Source organism: Saccostrea cucullata, unplaced genomic scaffold (assembly GCF_032062105.1).
Source record: "Saccostrea cucullata isolate Sc308-1 unplaced genomic scaffold, CSIRO_AGI_Scuc_v1 ctg1877, whole genome shotgun sequence".
In the NCBI taxonomy this organism is placed as follows: domain Eukaryota; kingdom Metazoa; phylum Mollusca; class Bivalvia; order Ostreida; family Ostreidae; genus Saccostrea; species Saccostrea cuccullata.
Genome location: NW_026930108.1, coordinates 64,140 through 82,404, shown reverse-complemented (window position 1 = coordinate 82,404; position 18,265 = coordinate 64,140). Strand labels below are relative to the sequence as shown.

The 18,265-nt window shown below is 41.5% G+C and overlaps 1 protein-coding gene across 1 annotated transcript in view; it reads right to left on the bottom strand.

Annotated features, from left to right (window-relative positions):
- Nucleotides 1-18,265, bottom strand: part of LOC134282945 (uncharacterized) — a 61,774-nt gene that overhangs the window by 22,472 nt on the left and 21,037 nt on the right. Inside the window, exons 30-43 of the mRNA XM_062765365.1 lie at nucleotides 14,637-17,908; nucleotides 14,078-14,207; nucleotides 13,591-13,958; nucleotides 12,964-13,114; nucleotides 12,203-12,460; nucleotides 11,494-11,906; nucleotides 10,640-11,011; nucleotides 10,194-10,398; nucleotides 8,705-8,901; nucleotides 2,230-8,394; nucleotides 1,736-2,062; nucleotides 1,416-1,469; nucleotides 904-1,136; nucleotides 478-562 (exon numbers count right to left, since the gene is read on the bottom strand). Of these exons, the coding sequence (XP_062621349.1) occupies nucleotides 478-562; nucleotides 904-1,136; nucleotides 1,416-1,469; nucleotides 1,736-2,062; nucleotides 2,230-8,394; nucleotides 8,705-8,901; nucleotides 10,194-10,398; nucleotides 10,640-11,011; nucleotides 11,494-11,906; nucleotides 12,203-12,460; nucleotides 12,964-13,114; nucleotides 13,591-13,958; nucleotides 14,078-14,207; nucleotides 14,637-17,908 (12,230 nt within the window). The remainder of the gene's footprint in view (nucleotides 1-477; nucleotides 563-903; nucleotides 1,137-1,415; nucleotides 1,470-1,735; nucleotides 2,063-2,229; nucleotides 8,395-8,704; nucleotides 8,902-10,193; nucleotides 10,399-10,639; nucleotides 11,012-11,493; nucleotides 11,907-12,202; nucleotides 12,461-12,963; nucleotides 13,115-13,590; nucleotides 13,959-14,077; nucleotides 14,208-14,636; nucleotides 17,909-18,265) is intronic.

Below are 18,265 nucleotides of genomic sequence, written 5' to 3'. Positions count from 1 at the left end.
GATTTTAAGGTAACTTTTATTAAGTAAGTTTTCTTACCTTGATTTATATCTACCTGGTATGGGGCAAGGGATGTTTAATAATCTGTTTAGGTTAGGCTGAGATTTTACATGGTTTTACTATGCATGTTATGTATTCAGGAAAATGTAAAACAATCTAAATGGTATTCAGGTGAGTCAACATTTTACCTAATAGTGTTAGACTATAGGAGCGGTGAAACAGCTTTAATTATGTGTACAGTTGAGTCAACATATCAAGTTTTTAATTAACCTGGACTTTCTAAGAGAACATGGTTAAGACTGGGATTGGGGCTGCGAATAGTGACACAATCTAAATCATGTGTACACAGGGTATGTGGTATTGCTCCTTTATAGCCGATGTGGGACAGGGAATGGTGACACAGCCTTTATCATGTGTACAGATGTGTTGTTAAAGATTTACCTGGTGGAGCATTCATCATAAGGATTAGTCTCTCCAGCTTTCATCATGTGAACAAGTGACTGTGTTGTTAAAGCAATGACAGGTGGAGCATTCATCATAAGGATTAGTCCAAGTCTCCATAGGCTGCAACAAGTGAAGAAGAAAAACATTACATCAACCTCAAATACTTCTTTACAACCTAAGTTTTTTTTCTTTCAAATTGGTAAAATATAAGCATTTAATACTAAAAGGCTTTCCTACAAAGATGTGAAGAATTATATATATTCAGTCTCAAACATATAATTTTCAACAAGATAAGTTTTCTCAAAACCAATATATTGGAAGCATTCAATACAAAAAGCTTTCCTACTAAGATGTTTGCACAAAAACCATTAGCACCCTTTATTACTTCTTCCTTATTCCTTTATACATTGGAATCAAGGTAAAATATACAAAATAATCAGAGACTTCTGTGAGTAACTTACACTGGCGATGGTTCCATTCTGCATTCTACAAGGACACTGGGTCTCTGGGACACAGGTGTTCTTGTCCTTCAGTTTCTGGCCGGGTCCACAGGTCAGACCAGCGGGTCTACAGTAGGGCACACAGGAGTCAGTCGCTTGACCCCCGCAGGCCACGGACTGCCGGGACAGGACATCACACAGGTCACTGCAGCGGTAGGGACAGGTCTCGTAAACCTCGCCGGGGGCACACAGGGCTAAACAAGGAAAAAGAGGATTGAGCAGTAAATCTTGATATGTACCCGGTATACAGAAAAAAGTATAAAAATTACAGAACTCTGTAAATGTATTTCTGCTCACATACAAAAAATTTTTTTTAGATGTATGAAGCAACATTGTGCTTATATTCGAGTTCTTTAATCAGAGATTTTTAACATTTTTCTTTGGATTAAAAAATATCTGTAATGATTATTCTGAGCTGCCTATTTGTTGCACTTTTACAATAACATTGTGATTTTTCAAACTGGAGAACTTACGAGTAGTTTGATGTACAACTGCAGCTGTTGCGGTAGTCAGAAGGTCAGGATTACCTAGGAAACAAAGGTCAAAGGTTAATCACTAAGGAAACAAAAGTCAAAGGTTAATCACTTAAGAAACAAAAGTCAAAGGTTAAGCAGATTCCTGCTAAGATAATGATTACCAAAAAAATTTAAGAGAACTTGTTTATATTATACTTTGAATTTGCTTTGTGAAATATATTTTTATTAATAATTTTTTTAAAACCAATTAAAATTTTTATTCAAATTGAGAATTTCTAATTTTTAAAATGTTAAGGCAAGAAAGTGCCTGCACTTACAATTGTCAGCCCAGCATAAGACTCGGACTTCGTAGTCGTAACATCGGCCAGAGAGTTGGTCTCGGTTGTAACAACGGAGCCCATTCCTGGCATCACAAGTCACACTTTCCTGCCCTGCAATGGCTACCGGGGTCTTACTGCCAGCCACGCGACACTCTATCTGCCTGATCTCCTTGCAGAGTCCGTATTTGGACTTGAGGTCGTAAATGGATTCAAAGTCTCCCGAGTTCAGAGAGGCCGAGGGACTGTTGGAGTTCAGCCAGGATGACCAGCCGCATTGTTTGAAGGACGGGGTGATGGTGGGGGTGGAATCAGGTGGAACAGAACCTGGGGTAAATTTGGGAAAAAGGTATTAAAAACACGAGACTGATTAAAATGTTCAAAATAGTCACGATTTCTATTTGAAAATATATACTAACTTCATTCTTTCTTAAATTTCAATTTTTAAAAAAAATATAAAACCTTAGAATAATAATTCAGATAATGTAGCTCACCCTCCTCACATTGACAGTAGTATCTGATTTTGTAATCTGAGCATGTTACTGGGAAGTTGTCGGCATTAACACAGGAGAAGCCCTTCTGAAGATTACAGGTCATAACTTCACCAGAGCTATAGCTGGGAATTCCATCCGACGTCATACACTCAATCTTGGTGACATTTCCACCCTTGCAGAAACTGCTGAGCTCTTCTGGGGTCATTTTTTCAAAGTCACCCGTGCCCAGGTCAGGTTTGTCTCGGTTAAGATAGGGTGACCAGTGACTCTGTGAGCATTTCTTCAAAACTGGGTGACCAAAAATGTCTGTCTCTGGTTTCAGTGTAGGGGTAGACTGAGTTGCTGGTAGTGGCACCATCTGGGTATGTCCATGTTCATCTGTGTAAGGTCTTCCATATTCATCAGTCCTGGGAACCATGATGGGTTTTCCAAATTGATCTGTTTGTGGAGCAGGAGTTGGAGTTCCCTGATAGCCTGGCAGAGGCACCATTTCAGTTCTTCCAAATTTATCTGTATATGGTCTTCCATACTCGTCGGTTCTGGGTACTAATATTGGATTACCAAACTGATCAGTCATTGGTGAAGGAGTAGGCCTGTTTTGGGTAGCTGGCAGTGGTACCATGACTGTGTTGCCATGTTCATCTGTGTATGGATGTCCATATTCATCTGTTTTTGGAACAAGAATGGGATTGCCAAACTTATCAGTTTGTGGGGATGGTGTTGGTTTCTCTTGTTGCATTGGCAGAGGTACCATTATGGTATGTCCCTGGGCATCTGTCATTGGCTTGCCATAGGAATCAGTCTTTGGTACCATGATTGGATTACCATGTTCATCAGTTTGTGGAGCCAGGGTTGGAACTCCTGCTGTCTGAGGCACTGGCACCAAAATGGTACTTCCCTGGGCATCAGTCATGGGTTTATTGTAGGAGTCAGTCTTTGGCACTAAGACAACAGGTCCAGCAGTTAAATCTGTGGCTCGTTTTGGAGTTGGAGATTGATGAGTCTCTGGCACTGGGACCATGATGGTATGACCTTGTTCATCTGTCATAGGTTTACCATAAGAATCAGTCTTTGGAACCATCACTGGATTTCCAAATTTATCTGTCATTGGTGCCGGGGTGGGAGATCCATGTACATCAGGAACTGGAACCATGACTGTGTTACCATGCTCGTCTGTAAAAGGATGGCCATATTCATCTGTCTTGGGCACTAAAACTGGATTACCAAATTTGTCTGTTTTAGGTGCAGGGGTGGGAAGACCCTGTGTTGCTGGTTTGGGCACCATGATAGTATGACCATTCTCATCTGTCATGGGATGACCATAGGAGTCTGTCTTTGGAACCAAGATCGGTTGTCCAAATTCATCTGTTTCAGGTGCAGGGGTTGGTTGCGTCTGACTGTATGGTTTTGGGACAAGTATGGTGTGGCCTTGCTCATCTGTCATTGGTTTGCCATAGGAGTCAGTCTTTGGAACAAGGACAGGATTTCCAAATCGGTCTGTCTCTGGCACTGGTACTGGTGTATGCTGTCTCACAGGGGCTGGGACAGTTACCAATATAGTGCTTCCATGTATATCAGTCATTGGTTTGCCATAGGAGTCAGTCTTTGGAACAAGGATTGGTTTTCCCTGAGCATCAGTAAGTGGTTCAGGAGTTGGTTGTCCCTGGTAGTGGGGCTTAGGTATCATCTCTGTCTGACCATTCTTGTCTGTGTATGGTCTGCCATATTCATCTGTTCTTGGCACAAGGATGGGATTTCCAAACTCATCTGTTTCTGGTACTGGTGTTGGCTTTTCATGGTGATAAGGAGCAGGCACCATTACAGTATTTCCATGTTCATCAGTGAATGGCTTGCCATATTCATCTGTCTTTGGTACAAGGACAGGGTTTCCAAACTTGTCTGTCTGTGGCACAGGAGTAGGCACTCCTTCTGTCTCAGGCAGAGGAACCATGATTGTATGACCATTTGCATCAGTCATAGGTTTACCATATGAATCAGTCTTTGGAACTAATATTGGATTTCCATGTTCATCAGTTTGTGGTTTGGGTGTTGGCAGTCCCTGTGTTGCTGGCAGTGGCACCATGATGGTATTACCATTGGCATCTGTCATTGGTTTTCCATAAGAATCTGTCTTAGGCACAAGGATGGGATTTCCAAAGGCATCAGTCTGTGGAGCAGGTGTTGGTGAACCCTGGTGATATGGTTTTGGCACCATCACTGTATTTCCTTGAGCATCTGTGTATGGCTTGCCATATTCATCAGTCTTGGGAACAAGTATTGGGTTTCCAAATGCATCTGTTTCTGGTATAGGAGTTGGTTTGTCTTGTCCGGCTGGCACAGGAACCCATTGTGTATGTCCAAACTTGTCTGTATAAGGTTTGCCGTATTCATCTGTCCTTGGCATAAGAACTGGATTGCCATATTTATCTGTCTTGGGAGCAGGAGTAGGCTGTCCTTGTTTTTCTGGCAGTGGCACCATCTGTGTGTTTCCAAATTCATCAGTGTACGGTCTTCCATATTCATCAGTTCTAGGTACAAGGATTGGGTTTCCAAAGGCATCTGTCTGTGGTTTTGGAGTAGGGATTCCTTGTGTTTCAGGAAGTGGCACCATCTGGGTCTTTCCAAATTTGTCTGTGTATGGTTTTCCATATTCATCTGTACGTGGTACCAGTATAGGGTTACCAAATGCATCTGTCTGTGGTTTGGGTGTGGGTACACTCTGGGTTTCATATAATGGCACCATCTGGGTATGTCCCAATGCATCTGTGTATGGTTTGCCATATTCATCAGTTCTTGGCACCAGAATGGGGTTTCCAAATGCATCAGTCTGAGGCTTTGGAGTTGGATTGCCTTGTTTTTCAGGAAGAGGAACCATTTGAGTGTTTCCAAATTCATCTGTGAATGGTCTTCCATACTCATCTGTTCTTGGAACCAAAATTGGATTTCCAAACTTATCTGTCTGTGGAATAACTATAGGAGTACTATGCTGGCCAGGCAGTGGCACCATGATAGTTTGACCATGTTCATCAGTCATAGGTTTACCATAGGAATCAGTTTTTGGAACTAAGATAGGATTGCCAAATTCATCTGTTTGTGGTGAAGGTGTGGGGTTTCCTTGAGTGGCTGGCTTAGGAACCAATATTGTGTGTCCTTGAGCATCAGTCATTGGTTTTCCATAGGAATCTGTCTTTGGCACAAGCACTGGGTTACCAAATCTATCTGTTTCTGGAATTGGTATGGGGGTGCTCTGATGTACAGGTAATGGAACTAAAATGGTGTTTCCAGATTTATCAGTCATGGGTTTCCCATAAGAGTCTGTCTTGGGCACAATGATGGGATTTCCAAATCTATCTGTTTGAGGACTAGGTGTAGGCAAACCTTGGGTGGCAGGTAATGGCACCATAATGGTATTACCATGCTCATCTGTCATTGGTTTACCATAGGAGTCGGTCTTTGGAACAAAGATTGGATTTCCATGCTCGTCGGTTTGTGGTGCTGGAGTTGGGAGACCTTGAGTGGCTGGGAGAGGCACCATGATGGTATTACCTTTGGCATCTGTCATTGGTTTTCCATAGGAATCAGTCTTTGGCACCATGATGGGATTTCCATGCTCATCTGTTTGTGGGGAAGGTGTTGGCAGACCTTGTGTATATGGCTGGGGAACCATAATTGTATTGCCATGTTCATCTGTCATTGGTTTCCCATAGGAGTCAGTCTTTGGTACCAAGATGGGTCGGCCTTGTTTATCAGTTACTGGGGCAGGGGTGGGCCTACTTTGTCCTTCAGGCAGTGGTACCATCACTGTCTGTCCAAACGCATCGGTAAAGATCTTGCCATATTCATCAGTCTTAGGTATCAAAATTGGTCTTCCAAACTCATCTGTCTGTGGTGATGGTGTTGGTTTGCCTTGTGTGTATGGTACAGGGACCATCACAGTACTGCCGTGTTCATCTGTGTAAGGTCTACCATATTCATCGGTCTTGGGCACCAGAATTGGTTTTCCCTGTTTGTCTGTCTGTGGCACAGGGGCAGGAGTCTGCTGTGTTCCTGGCAGTGGTACCATTATGGTATGTCCCTGGGCATCTGTCATTGGCTTGCCATAGGAATCAGTCTTAGGCACCATAATTGGATTACCAAATTCATCAGTTTGTGGTGCTACAGTGGGGACATACTGATCAGAAGGCAATGGTACCATGATGGTGTGACCCTGCTCATCTGTCATTGGTTTACCATATGAATCTGTCTTGGGAACCAAGATTGGATTACCATGTTCATCTGTGGCAGGTGCTGGCGTTGGAGAACTCTGTGAATAAGGCAAAGGCACCATCACTGTATTTCCATGTTCATCAGTGTATGGTTTTCCATATTCATCTGTCTTAGGCACCAATATGGGTTTTCCAAATTTGTCTGTTTGTGGTGATGGAGTAGGCTGACCATGTGTGGCTGGTACTGGTACCATTACTGTGTTACCATGTTCATCTGTGTATGGTTTACCATATTCATCTGTCTTAGGCACAAGTATTGGGTTACCATGTGCATCTGTCTGAGGGGCTGGTGTTGGGCTCTGTTGTTTTCCTGGTAGAGGTACCATTATGGTATGTCCCTGAGCATCTGTCATTGGTTTGCCATACGAATCAGTCTTAGGCACCATGATTGGATTACCAAATTCATCAGTTTGTGGTGCTACAGTGGGGACATACTGCTCAGAGGGCAATGGCACCATAATGGTGTGACCCTGCTCATCTGTCATTGGTTTACCATATGAATCTGTCTTGGGAACCAAGATTGGATTACCATGTTCATCTGTGGCAGGTGCTGGTGTTGGGGAGCTCTGTGTATATGGTACTGGCACCATCACTGTGTTACCATGCTCATCAGTATATGGTTTTCCATATTCATCGGTTTTTGGTACCAATATAGGTTTTCCAAATTTGTCTGTCTCTGGTGCAGGTGTCGGTGTGCCTTGCACATAAGGAAGTGGCACCATTTGGGTGTTTCCATGCTCATCAGTATATGGTTTACCATATTCATCAGTTCTAGGCACCAGTATTGGGTTTCCTTGAGCATCAGTTTGGGGAGATGGAGTAGGCTGACCATGTGTGGCTGGAACAGGTACCATTTCTGTGTTACCAAGCTTATCTGTGTAGGGTCTACCATATTCATCAGTTCTTGGAACCAGTACTGGATTACCAAACTTGTCAGTTTCTGGTGCTGGAGTTGGCAGACCATGAGTGGCTGGTAGTGGTACCATAATGGTTTTTCCATTTTCATCTGTCATTGGTTTTCCATAGGAGTCTGTCTTTGGAACCAAGATTGGGTTTCCATGTTCATCAGTCTGAGGGGCTGGAGTTGGGGTTCCCTGATACTCAGGCAGTGGAACCATAATGGTGTGGCCTTGCTCATCTGTCATTGGTTTTCCATAACTGTCAGTCTTGGGCACCAATATTGGATTTCCATGTTCATCCGTTTGAGGAGCTGGAGTGGGAGTGTTTTGATTAAATGGTATTGGTACCATTTCAGTTTCACCATATACATTTGTATAAGGTCTACCATATTCATCAGTCCTTGGCACCAGCACAGGTTTCCCAAATTTGTCAGTCACTGGCACTGGTGTTGGTTTTTCCTGGGTTTGTGGTAAAGGTACCATCACTGTGTGTCCTTGGGCATCAGTGTATGGCTTACCATACTCATCAGTCTTTGGCACTAAGATTGGATTTCCATACTTGTCTGTTTGAGGACTGGGTGTAGGCAAACCTTGGGTGGCAGGTAATGGCACCATAATGGTATTACCATGCTCATCTGTCATTGGTTTGCCATAGGAGTCGGTCTTAGGTACCAAAATTGGATTTCCATGCTCGTCTGTTTGTGGGGCTGGTGTTGGCTGTCCTTGAGTGGCTGGAAGTGGCACCATGATGGTATTACCATGTTCATCAGTCATGGGTTTACCATAGGAGTCAGTTTTCGGGACAAGGATGGGGTTTCCTTGTTCATCAGTGATGGGTGCCGGTGTTGGGGTTACGTGAATGTATCCTATGGGGATCATCTGAGTATTTCCATGCTCATCTGTATATGGATGGTGGTACGCATCAGTCCTGGGAACCAGGATTGGATTTCCTAACTGGTCCGTAACTGGTACATACATACCATGGTATGCCGGTTTAGTTGCTGAAATAAAAGGAATTTAATATGTATAAATATTGTGTAATTACATTTTTGAAATGAATTTTCAAATCCTTTTTTATAATACTGTGCGCAGTGAAATTATCAGGGGCAAAATTGTCTGCAAGTGTCAAATGGCAAAAGTAACCCTGTTTGCAGTAAGTTAAAACAAACATAACAATATTTTGTTAATATTATTTTTTTTTTTCAATGCTTTACTTTACTGTGCCGTAAAAATACTAGTGCCACATGATAATCAGACTGAATCCCGTAAACCACACAACCTTTATTTGTAAAGTTTAGAAAAGATGCCTACGTAAGCATGGTTGATGACAGGTGTATCTGATCATGTAGTCCTGACACTGTACGGGGAAGTTATCACTGTTCAGACAGACAGAGCCGAGGTCCTTGTCACATATCATCTTGTCTCCAGTACTGTAGCTAGGAATCATACCATCCACGGCCACACACTCCACCTTCTTAATGTAGCCGCCAGTCTCCGCCGAACAGAACCTAAAATAAACAATAATCATGATAATTACTACTAGATATAATAATGTAACTGCCAGTCTCCACAGGACAGGATCTTAGTTAACAATGAACAACTATCATAATAAACTACAATATAAGGTAGCTACCTACAGAACATAGCCTTAGTTTAAAATGAACAATTGTTATATTTGTTTCTTTAAGCGAATGTTGCACTGTGATTTACTGACAAAAATTTGTAAAAATTTTAAAATTACATGTATATTGATCTGATATAAACACTTATGATCCAGTTAAAAAAAGATTATCAATTTCATACAAGTTCTAAGAAGTGTATTTGAAATATGAAATATACTAAATGTACTGTAGATATCTTTTCTTTTTTACTACTTCACAAATGCCAAAAAATTCCTATTTGGACTTTATATTAATTTATGACCTACTTTTTTCAGCCAAAAGTTATCAAAAATAACAATTCAAAAATGTTAAGATGTTGCTACATATCCCCTTTTACATTAGGCTATCTAAATTTAATTCCCTGGTTCTCAGGCCAATTTTCTCCTTAACAGATGCGGGAGGGCGGCATTTTATTTTTCATTTTACTGGCAACAAAGTAGATGAGGGAGGTATTTTTTTTAATTTTAATTTCCGAAAACAGAAAGATAATTTTTTTAATCACAGATTTACTTTCCAATTCTTTCAAATTTTCTGCTTCATCCATTGCTTAACAGCGTGTAAACATCGAGGTAATGTCCTCGAATGTATTTTCAAACGAAGTAGCCAAAATCTCATTGTAAATGGCTACCAGAAGTGATATTTGAATACTAAACTACGAAACAAATGAGGTCGGAATTTTTTTCCCGGATTGGTCTCCGCAATACCAACTTTTTATTTTATCAAAAATACAATAAAATCGGCAATGCGGTTACCTCAAAACGGATGCGCGCGGGCCTGAGAACCAAGATTTCAATTTTATATGGCCTTATCAGAAATGCATTGCCCTACTTAGCTTTACCCTATTCAAAGCCTTACTTAGCTGGCAATCTGTGCCCCTTTCAATGCATTACTTAGCTGACCAGCTATGCCCCTTTCATTGTCCTACTTAGCTGGCCAGCTGTACATAATTCAATGCCCCATTTAGCTCACCAGCTGTGCCGAATTCAATGTCCTACTTAGCTGACCAGCTGTGCCCTATTCAGTGCTTTACTTAGCTGGCCAACTTAGCCCTATTTATTGACTTACTTAGCTGACCAGCTTTGAGCTAATTATTGCCCTACTTAGCTGACAAGATTTGCCCTATTCATTGGCCTACATACCTAGCCAGCTCTGCTCCAGTCATGGCCTCTTTGTCTCCATCTCCAATATAAGGCTTGTCTCTGTTGATCCAGGGGGACACCTTGTCTTTCTCCACACACTCGGTGGTGGTGGGTACGGTGCTGGTAGACTGGGTGGGGCTGGTGGTGGGGGTACTGGTGGTTGTAGAGGTGGTGCTGGAAGTGGTGCTAGTAGTTGTAGTGGTTTCTGAAGTTCAAACATTTAATATAATTCATTATGTTACTTGATGCACAATTTTTTTTATTTCCAGGATAGGATTTCAAGTAAATTATAAGGGGAAAGAGGGGTGAGGTGGGGGTAGGGGTTATTTATTTCCATTTTTAAATTTACATTTGTAAAAGATTCTTTTGCTAAAATCTTATTTAATACCATTCTGTGGCTTTACTTCAAAAAGTTTATATTTTCTTTTAATAAATACGAGACCTACCATTACAAATCACTTGGCACTGGTAACGGATCCTGTAATCCTTACACATGTCACCGAAGTTAATGCTATTATCACAGTTCAGTCCATCTCTGACGTCACAAGTAAGAATCTGATTGGTGTCGAACCACGGCTGACCGTCCACCGTCTCACAGTCAACTCCATTAATGACGCCATTTGGACAGAAATTCTTCTTTTCAGTGGCGGTCATTTTTTCAATCTCCCCTCCATTGCCCGGGCTCTGCTTGTTGATCCAGGACGACCAGAAAGTCTTGTTCTGACATGGTTCTTTGGTTGTTGGTTTAGGGGTCACGGTTGATTGAGTGGACACGCCGGCACGGGGAGTGGTCACTGGCTGTGACACACCTGAAGTGGCTAAAGAGAATGTTTTTTTCTTTACTTTGGAATAATTTAAAGTAAAAATATGTGAAGAGTCTATCCATGCTGAGTATATTAGATGATTTTTAATTAATAAATATTTTTTGCATTTACCTTTAAAAAGTAGGTCAATTACTCTTTATGCTAGGTCTTTTGAGAAGTTGGTTTTAATATATTTTAACGAAAAAGTTACAAAAGTGAATACAAGTATTAACACTGAACTTCCAATAACAATACAGTCAAACTTTATTATCTCAAACTCAATTGGACTGATAAAAATACTCTAGATCTGAGAGGATTTGAGATATCCATGTAAAATACTAAAATAAGTGGGTGGGACTTCAAAATCACTTTGACATATTCATGATAATCGAAACATTAGTGTTCATGATACAAAGTTCAATTGCAATAAATTTATTAAAACTGTCCATATTTTTACTGTAATTAATTAATTAATTAAAACTTATCCCTTTTCTTACTTGGACATTCATCACAGAAGACCCTGATCTCGTAATCCTGACACTGCGTGTTCCTCTGCACTTTGTTAAAACACAGAAGACCCTGGGTAACGAGATCACACTTAACATCCACGTCACCCGCCTCATCCCACGACTTCTTGGTTCCCACCGCACGGCACTCGATGGCCTTCATGTCCGTCTGGTTACAGGATCGTACCAGCGAGTTCAGGTGCGTGATGGTCTCGTAATCACCGGTGGCGTCGGGGGTGTTGGTGTTGACCCAGGGGGTCCAGTACATACAGGTGAGGGGGCCGGGACCAGCGGTTGTGGGAGAGGACGGAGGGGCGGTGACCAGGGGTGAGGGGGTGAGCTGCTTACAGCCCACCAACTCAAATCTCAGACCAATCGCCTCCCTCCACTTCAGGGGAACAATTCTAAAGGTAAAGACGAAAAAAAAATAAAGCTCTTGTGTTCATTTAAAATGGAAAATTTAATCAAAAAAAAAAAAATCATAGCTTGTTTGAATCCAGTTCAAAAGACTTGATATACATCTATTCAATGTTTATCAATCTTCCTCAAATCTTTACATTCAAATTTATTATTCTTCAGATACAAAAATCATTTATGAATCTAACTGCATTACTTTTGTACATGAATTCAATTGAGGAAACAAAAATTCCTCCCTCTCATTTGTCTACTCTTTTTTTCAGGGCTTGGTTTCAAAACTAACCTGATGAATCGTGCCACAATTTTCTGGTTGAAGACATTGGTTACTGGATTGTGGTTGTCCATATTTCCATTGAAGGTCTGGGGTGTTTTGACCGCTGGGCTCGAGGTTACCGGTTGGAATGACCTTCCGTCTGTGCTGTAGTACACCTGGTACTCCGTTACCCAGTAGGGGAGATCAGAACGACCCTGGGTTATCACACCATAAACCTCTTCTGTGGAAAGTAGGTCAACTTGAATCCATTGGCGATTATTGTTCACACTATAAAAGAAAAGACATCGACTTGGATCAATTCTACATGAACATTTACCTGATAACAGCATCTTAGATAAGATTTTTTTTTTAAAGGCAAAAAAATATAAACATTATACTACTTATCCTACATGAAAGTTGATTATATTTTTATATGGAGAACAGTTAAATCAAAGTCAATGCTAAACACATACTGTAAAATCAAATATTTTCAAATGGTTAAATTTTTGTGCTTTGAGGAAAAAATATGGTTTTGTTGGGATTTAATTTCATGGATGAAGAATTATTGAGTAGTGATATCTGTGAAAATTTACATTTTTCTTGGTAGACATTTTCATGAGGTTCGCAAGAGCCTCGTCATTACGAATATTTCTCACCGTGAATTGGTCCTTTAAGTCTCAGTGTCTTTTAACAACAGATCAACAATATATTAAAGCAACTTTAGAAATAAAATTTGGTTTACAATAATGTGGTAAAATTTGAATACGTTAAGACTCTGTTTAAAATCTGACCTTGGAGTCCAGCCTCCTGTAAAGCTTCCATCCCTGTGTCCAAATAACCTGGCCCGCTCTGGTCCATGGAAACCGTCCAGCACGCTGGAAGCTTTGAACTGGGCATTAGAGACTATGAGGCCATTGGACAATCCCATCTTGACATCACAAGCTAAAACATTAAAATGCAATATTTTACATTTTATTTATAATAATTTTATTATTATATATATACATGTATTTTTTTTAGGTCAATGTCAAAAATAGATTTCTTGTAAATATTCTAGTGTTACAGGATATATGGTAGGGTTAAATTACAACATATTAAATCCAATAACTGTATATTCCAAAATATATGTGTGGAATTAATTATCACGTAATTTTGTGCACTACTCATGAAAGAAAATTACTTGTTTTTATTTTATGGTGTAAAAATCTCTTGATCACGAGAATTGCTATTTATCTTCTCTATTATAGAGATAGTGTAAAAATCCATTTCATTTTTGTGTAATTGCTTGACCAATAGTCCACTTGTGATTTATTGTTCTCTCGATTTGACGTGAAAGAGCCATTTTGCGATAAGAAGTACTTGTGAAAAATAAGGAATCTACAGTGTACTAACAAACAGTAAAATTTATGAATACACACTAGGTGTAGCTGTTCCGGTGGGAGTGGGTTTTATAGGTGCCGTTGGGTTACATCCCAGGATATTCAGCCTCATCGCTGCTCCAGCTGCAGAGGTGGATTGTGGGTAAATTCTGATGTACTGAGCAGTGATATTTCTGTTGAATAAGCTCCTCATGGGGGTATCGCCATCCTTGTTTCCAGAGAACACTTTGGGAATTCCTGCCCCGGGGATGTCAGAGTAGGGGGTAAAGGACTTTCCATCAATGCTGGTGTACACTGTGTAGGTCTTGACAAACTTTCTGTTGATCGTGTCTCCCTGGGTTTCGACCCCAGATATCAAGGACAATTTTCCAAGGTCAACCTGGATCCATGGTGAAGTGTCATTTGATCTGCAATAAAGGATTTCAGTAACTTTACCAAACAGACTTTAAGGATGAGAGCAGGACTATGAATGCAATTCTCCTATGTTAAAATGACATTACATAACAGTTAACCTTTCTAGACTTACCTTGGTTGCCAAGAGAAGTCGCCATAGAGACGACCTTGGTCTGGCGTGTTGGTTCCACTGAAGGAGGAGGAGGTCATCTGGCTGTTCTTAATTACATATCTATCATCCACTCCCATGTAGGAAAGGCACACTGAAAGAAGGCATGATTATAAGCATACAATATATACTAGTTGCAGTAAAATCACATTTTTTTCGATGGGTCAAATTTTCATGGTTTGAGGTAAAAATATGGGTTTGTGAGAATTTTATTTCGTGGAGGATTGTTGGTGGAAATAAATAAGTGGCTCTCTTCAAAGAGAAACCTTTGAAAATTAATCCCCCATAAAAATTATTGATTTCACAGTATTTTGTACTGACTGATTATAAATTTCAAGAATGGAAATCAAACTTCTCTGCATGAATATTAAGCAAAATAAATTTTTAATCTATATTCTGTAAAGCTTACACCAAATTAATCTTAATGAAAAAAGACAAAAAAAATATGTGGATTGATTAAAGATTCTTTACATTTCTCCTAATTTTTGGATTCAGCAAACATCTGTTAATTAGATCCTCTCACCTCTTGGTACCCTTGTCGGCACGCCTTGGGATACAGGTACCAGGGGTATCATTGTCGTAGAGCCAAACTTGTCTGTGTATGGTCTACCATATTCATCTGTCTTAGGAACCAGGATGGGTTGTCCAAACTCATCTGTTATTGGTACCACTGTGGGAGCACCAAAAGTGCCTGGCTTGGGAACCATGACTGTGTTTCCATGCTCATCTGTGTATGGCCTGCCATATTCGTCAGTTTTGGGGACCAAAATGGGTTGTCCAAACTGGTCGGTTTCTGGTGCTGGGGTCGGTGTCCCCTGATAAGCTGGTTTGGGAACCATTTCTGTATTACCATTCTCATCTGTGTATGGTCTTCCATACTCATCTGTTCTTGGGACTAAGATTGGGTTTCCAAATTTGTCGGTTTCTGGTGCTGGGGTGGGTAGACCATGTGTAGCTGGTTTGGGAACCCACTGTGTTCTGCCATACTCATCTGTATAAGGCTTTCCATATTCATCAGTCCTGGGAATTAAAACAGGGTTTCCAAATTTGTCAGTCTCTGGTTCAGGTGTAGGTTTCTGTGGTGTGGCTGGCTTTGGAACCAGAACAGTTTTGCCTTGGCTGTCTGTATATGGTTTGCCATACTCATCAGTTCGTGGAACCAGAATAGGGTTTCCAAATTCGTCTGTCTCTGGAATAACCAATGGGGTGCTACCATTTGCTGGCAGTGGCATCAAAATGGTGCTTCCTTCTGCATCTGTCATTGGTTTGCCGTAGGAATCAGTCCTTGGGACCAAGATAGGATTTCCATGTTCATCAGTAGCTGGCACTGGTGTTGGTGTAGCATGTGTTGCTGGTTTAGGAACCATGATGGTATTACCATGTTCATCTGTCATGGGCTGGCCATAAGAATCGGTCTTTGGCACCAGAATAGGATTACCAAATTTGTCCGTTTCTGATACAGGAGTGGGCTGTCCTTGAGTGGCAGGCAATGGCACCATGATAGTATTTCCATTCTCATCAGTCATAGGTTTACCATAGGAGTCTGTCTTTGGAACCAAGATAGGACGTCCCTGTGCATCAGTCTGGGGAGCTGGTGTAGGGCTTCCTTGATTGGCTGGAACCGGTACCATAATGGTATTACCATGTTCATCAGTCATTGGTTTACCATAGGAATCTGTCTTTGGCATCAAGACTGGATTTCCAAATTTATCAGTCAAGGGTTCAGCTGTGGGCAACCCTTGTGTCGCAGGCAATGGCACCATGATGGTATTACCATGTTCATCTGTCATAGGTTTGCCATAGGAATCAGTCTTGGGCACCAGGATTGGGTTTCCATGTTCATCTGTTTGTGGTGCTGGAGTGGGGGTTCCAGTTGGGGCAGGTTTGGGTACCATGATGGTGTTACCATGTTCATCTGTCATGGGTTTTCCATAGGAGTCAGTCTTTGGAACAAGAATGGGATTTCCCTGCTCATCAGTCAAAGGCACTGGAGTTGGTGTATTCTGGTTTTCTGGCACTGGAACCATTTCAGTATTTCCATGCTCATCTGTGTATGGTTTTCCATATTCATCTGTCCTTGGTACTAAGATGGGATTACCGAAAGCATCAGTTTTAGGCTTGGGAGTAGGCTGACCTTGTGAATAAGGTATAGGTACCATTTCTGTGTGTCCAAACCTATCAGTGTATGGTTTTCCATATTCATCAGTTCTTGGTACTAATACTGGTACTCCGAATCGATCAGTCACTGGATTTGGTATGGGCGTACTCTGAGGATAAGTCAGAGGGATCATCACTGTATGCCCCTGTTTGTCTGTGTATGGTCTTCCATACTCATCGGTTTTGGGAACTAGTATTGGATTTCCGAACTTGTCGGTTCTGGGTGACGGAGTCGGTTTCTCTGTTGCCTCGGGCAGAGGGACCATGATGGTGTTGCCGAAATCATCTGTCATCGGTTTTCCATAGGTGTCAGTCTTTGGCACAAGGATTGGCTGTCCAAATTCATCGGTCTGGGGCCTAGGTGTAGGTAAACCCTGAGTGTAGTAGTCAGGCACCATGATGGTTTCCCCAAAGTCATCGGTCATAGGCTTTCCATAGGTGTCTGTTTTTGGGATCATGATGGGGTTACCAAAATCATCAGTCTTTGGCACGGGAACAGGTGTTTTCTGTGTGACATAGATAGGGACCATTGTGGTATGCCCCTGAGCATCTGTGACAGGCCTTCCATAGGTATCGGTTCTGGGTACCAACACAGGATTTCCCTGCTTATCAGTCACTGGTTCTGGAGTGGGTTTTGCAGTAGAAGCAGGAAGCGGCACCATGATGGTGTTACCATGCTCATCTGTCATCGGCTTTCCATAGGAGTCAGTCTTTGGTACCAGAATTGGATTTCCAAACTCATCTGTTTGTGGTGATGGAGTTGGAGGTCCATGTGTATAAGGTATAGGCACCATGACTGTGCTACCATGCTCGTCTGTCATGGGCTTTCCATAAGAATCAGTCTTGGGGACCAGGATGGGCCGTCCTTGAGTATCGGTTACAGGCACCACAGTGGGTTTCTCTGCAGGTTCAGTCAAAGGAACCATGATAGTATGCCCATTTTCATCAGTCATGGGCACTCCATAGGAATCTGTCTTCGGGACCAAAATGGGATTTCCCTGAGCATCTGTTTTGGGAATGGCTTTGGGAGTGGCTTGGTCATAAGGCAGAGGAATCATTACTGTGTGTCCTTGTTCATCAGTGATTGGTTTACCATAAGAATCCGTCTTGGGCACCATGATGGGGCGGCCTTGTTCATCAGTTGCTGGTGAGGGAGTCGGCTGGCCTTGAGTGTAAGGCTTAGGAACCATAATGGTATTACCGTAAAAGTCTGTCATGGGACGTCCATACTCGTCGGTCCTTGGGATCAGGATGGGATTTCCGAACTCGTCTGTTTCTGGAACGACAGGGGATGGAGTAGTGGGTCCTGGGTTCTGAGCAGGATTACATCCCAGAACACTGAACTGTAAGGAAACCTCTCCATTCACTGACTTGGGATAGATACGCACATACTGGGCAAGCACTTGTCTGTTGAAGAAGTTTGTGACGGCCGTGATTTTGTCGTTGTTGCTAGTGAACATCTTTGGCTCTGGAATTCCTCCATCACTGTATGGTGAGAAGTTGGTTCCATCAATACTTGTTGACACTGTGAAGGTTTTGACCCAGTTATTGGTAATTCCGTCCCCTCTTGTCACTACTCCAGTGATCAGTTTGGGCTCCAGGAAGTCTACCTGTATGTACGGTGTTTGATCTGTGGCCCTACAGGTACAAAACAAAAACAACTTTGAAACATGGTATAATGAAGTAAAGGAATCATCAAATTTCTACGATTATCCTAGATTTTGGATAAACCAAATCAATTTTAACTGCAAATTATTACTCAGGGTCCAGCTTTTGACTATGACTAAGACCACAAATGCAATTTTACATTTTAATACAAATGTAATTTTAAATGATTTTGAAATCTTTTTCATTTTATTAAAGAGAATATTTAGGCAAACAATTTTAAAACAAAACTGTCTTGCAAAATTTTACACGCAACAAAAGTACTGGGATTTCAGTGATATGATTTTTAGCAAATCGAGCTTCAGGTCAATATGGAGGACAGGTTTTAAG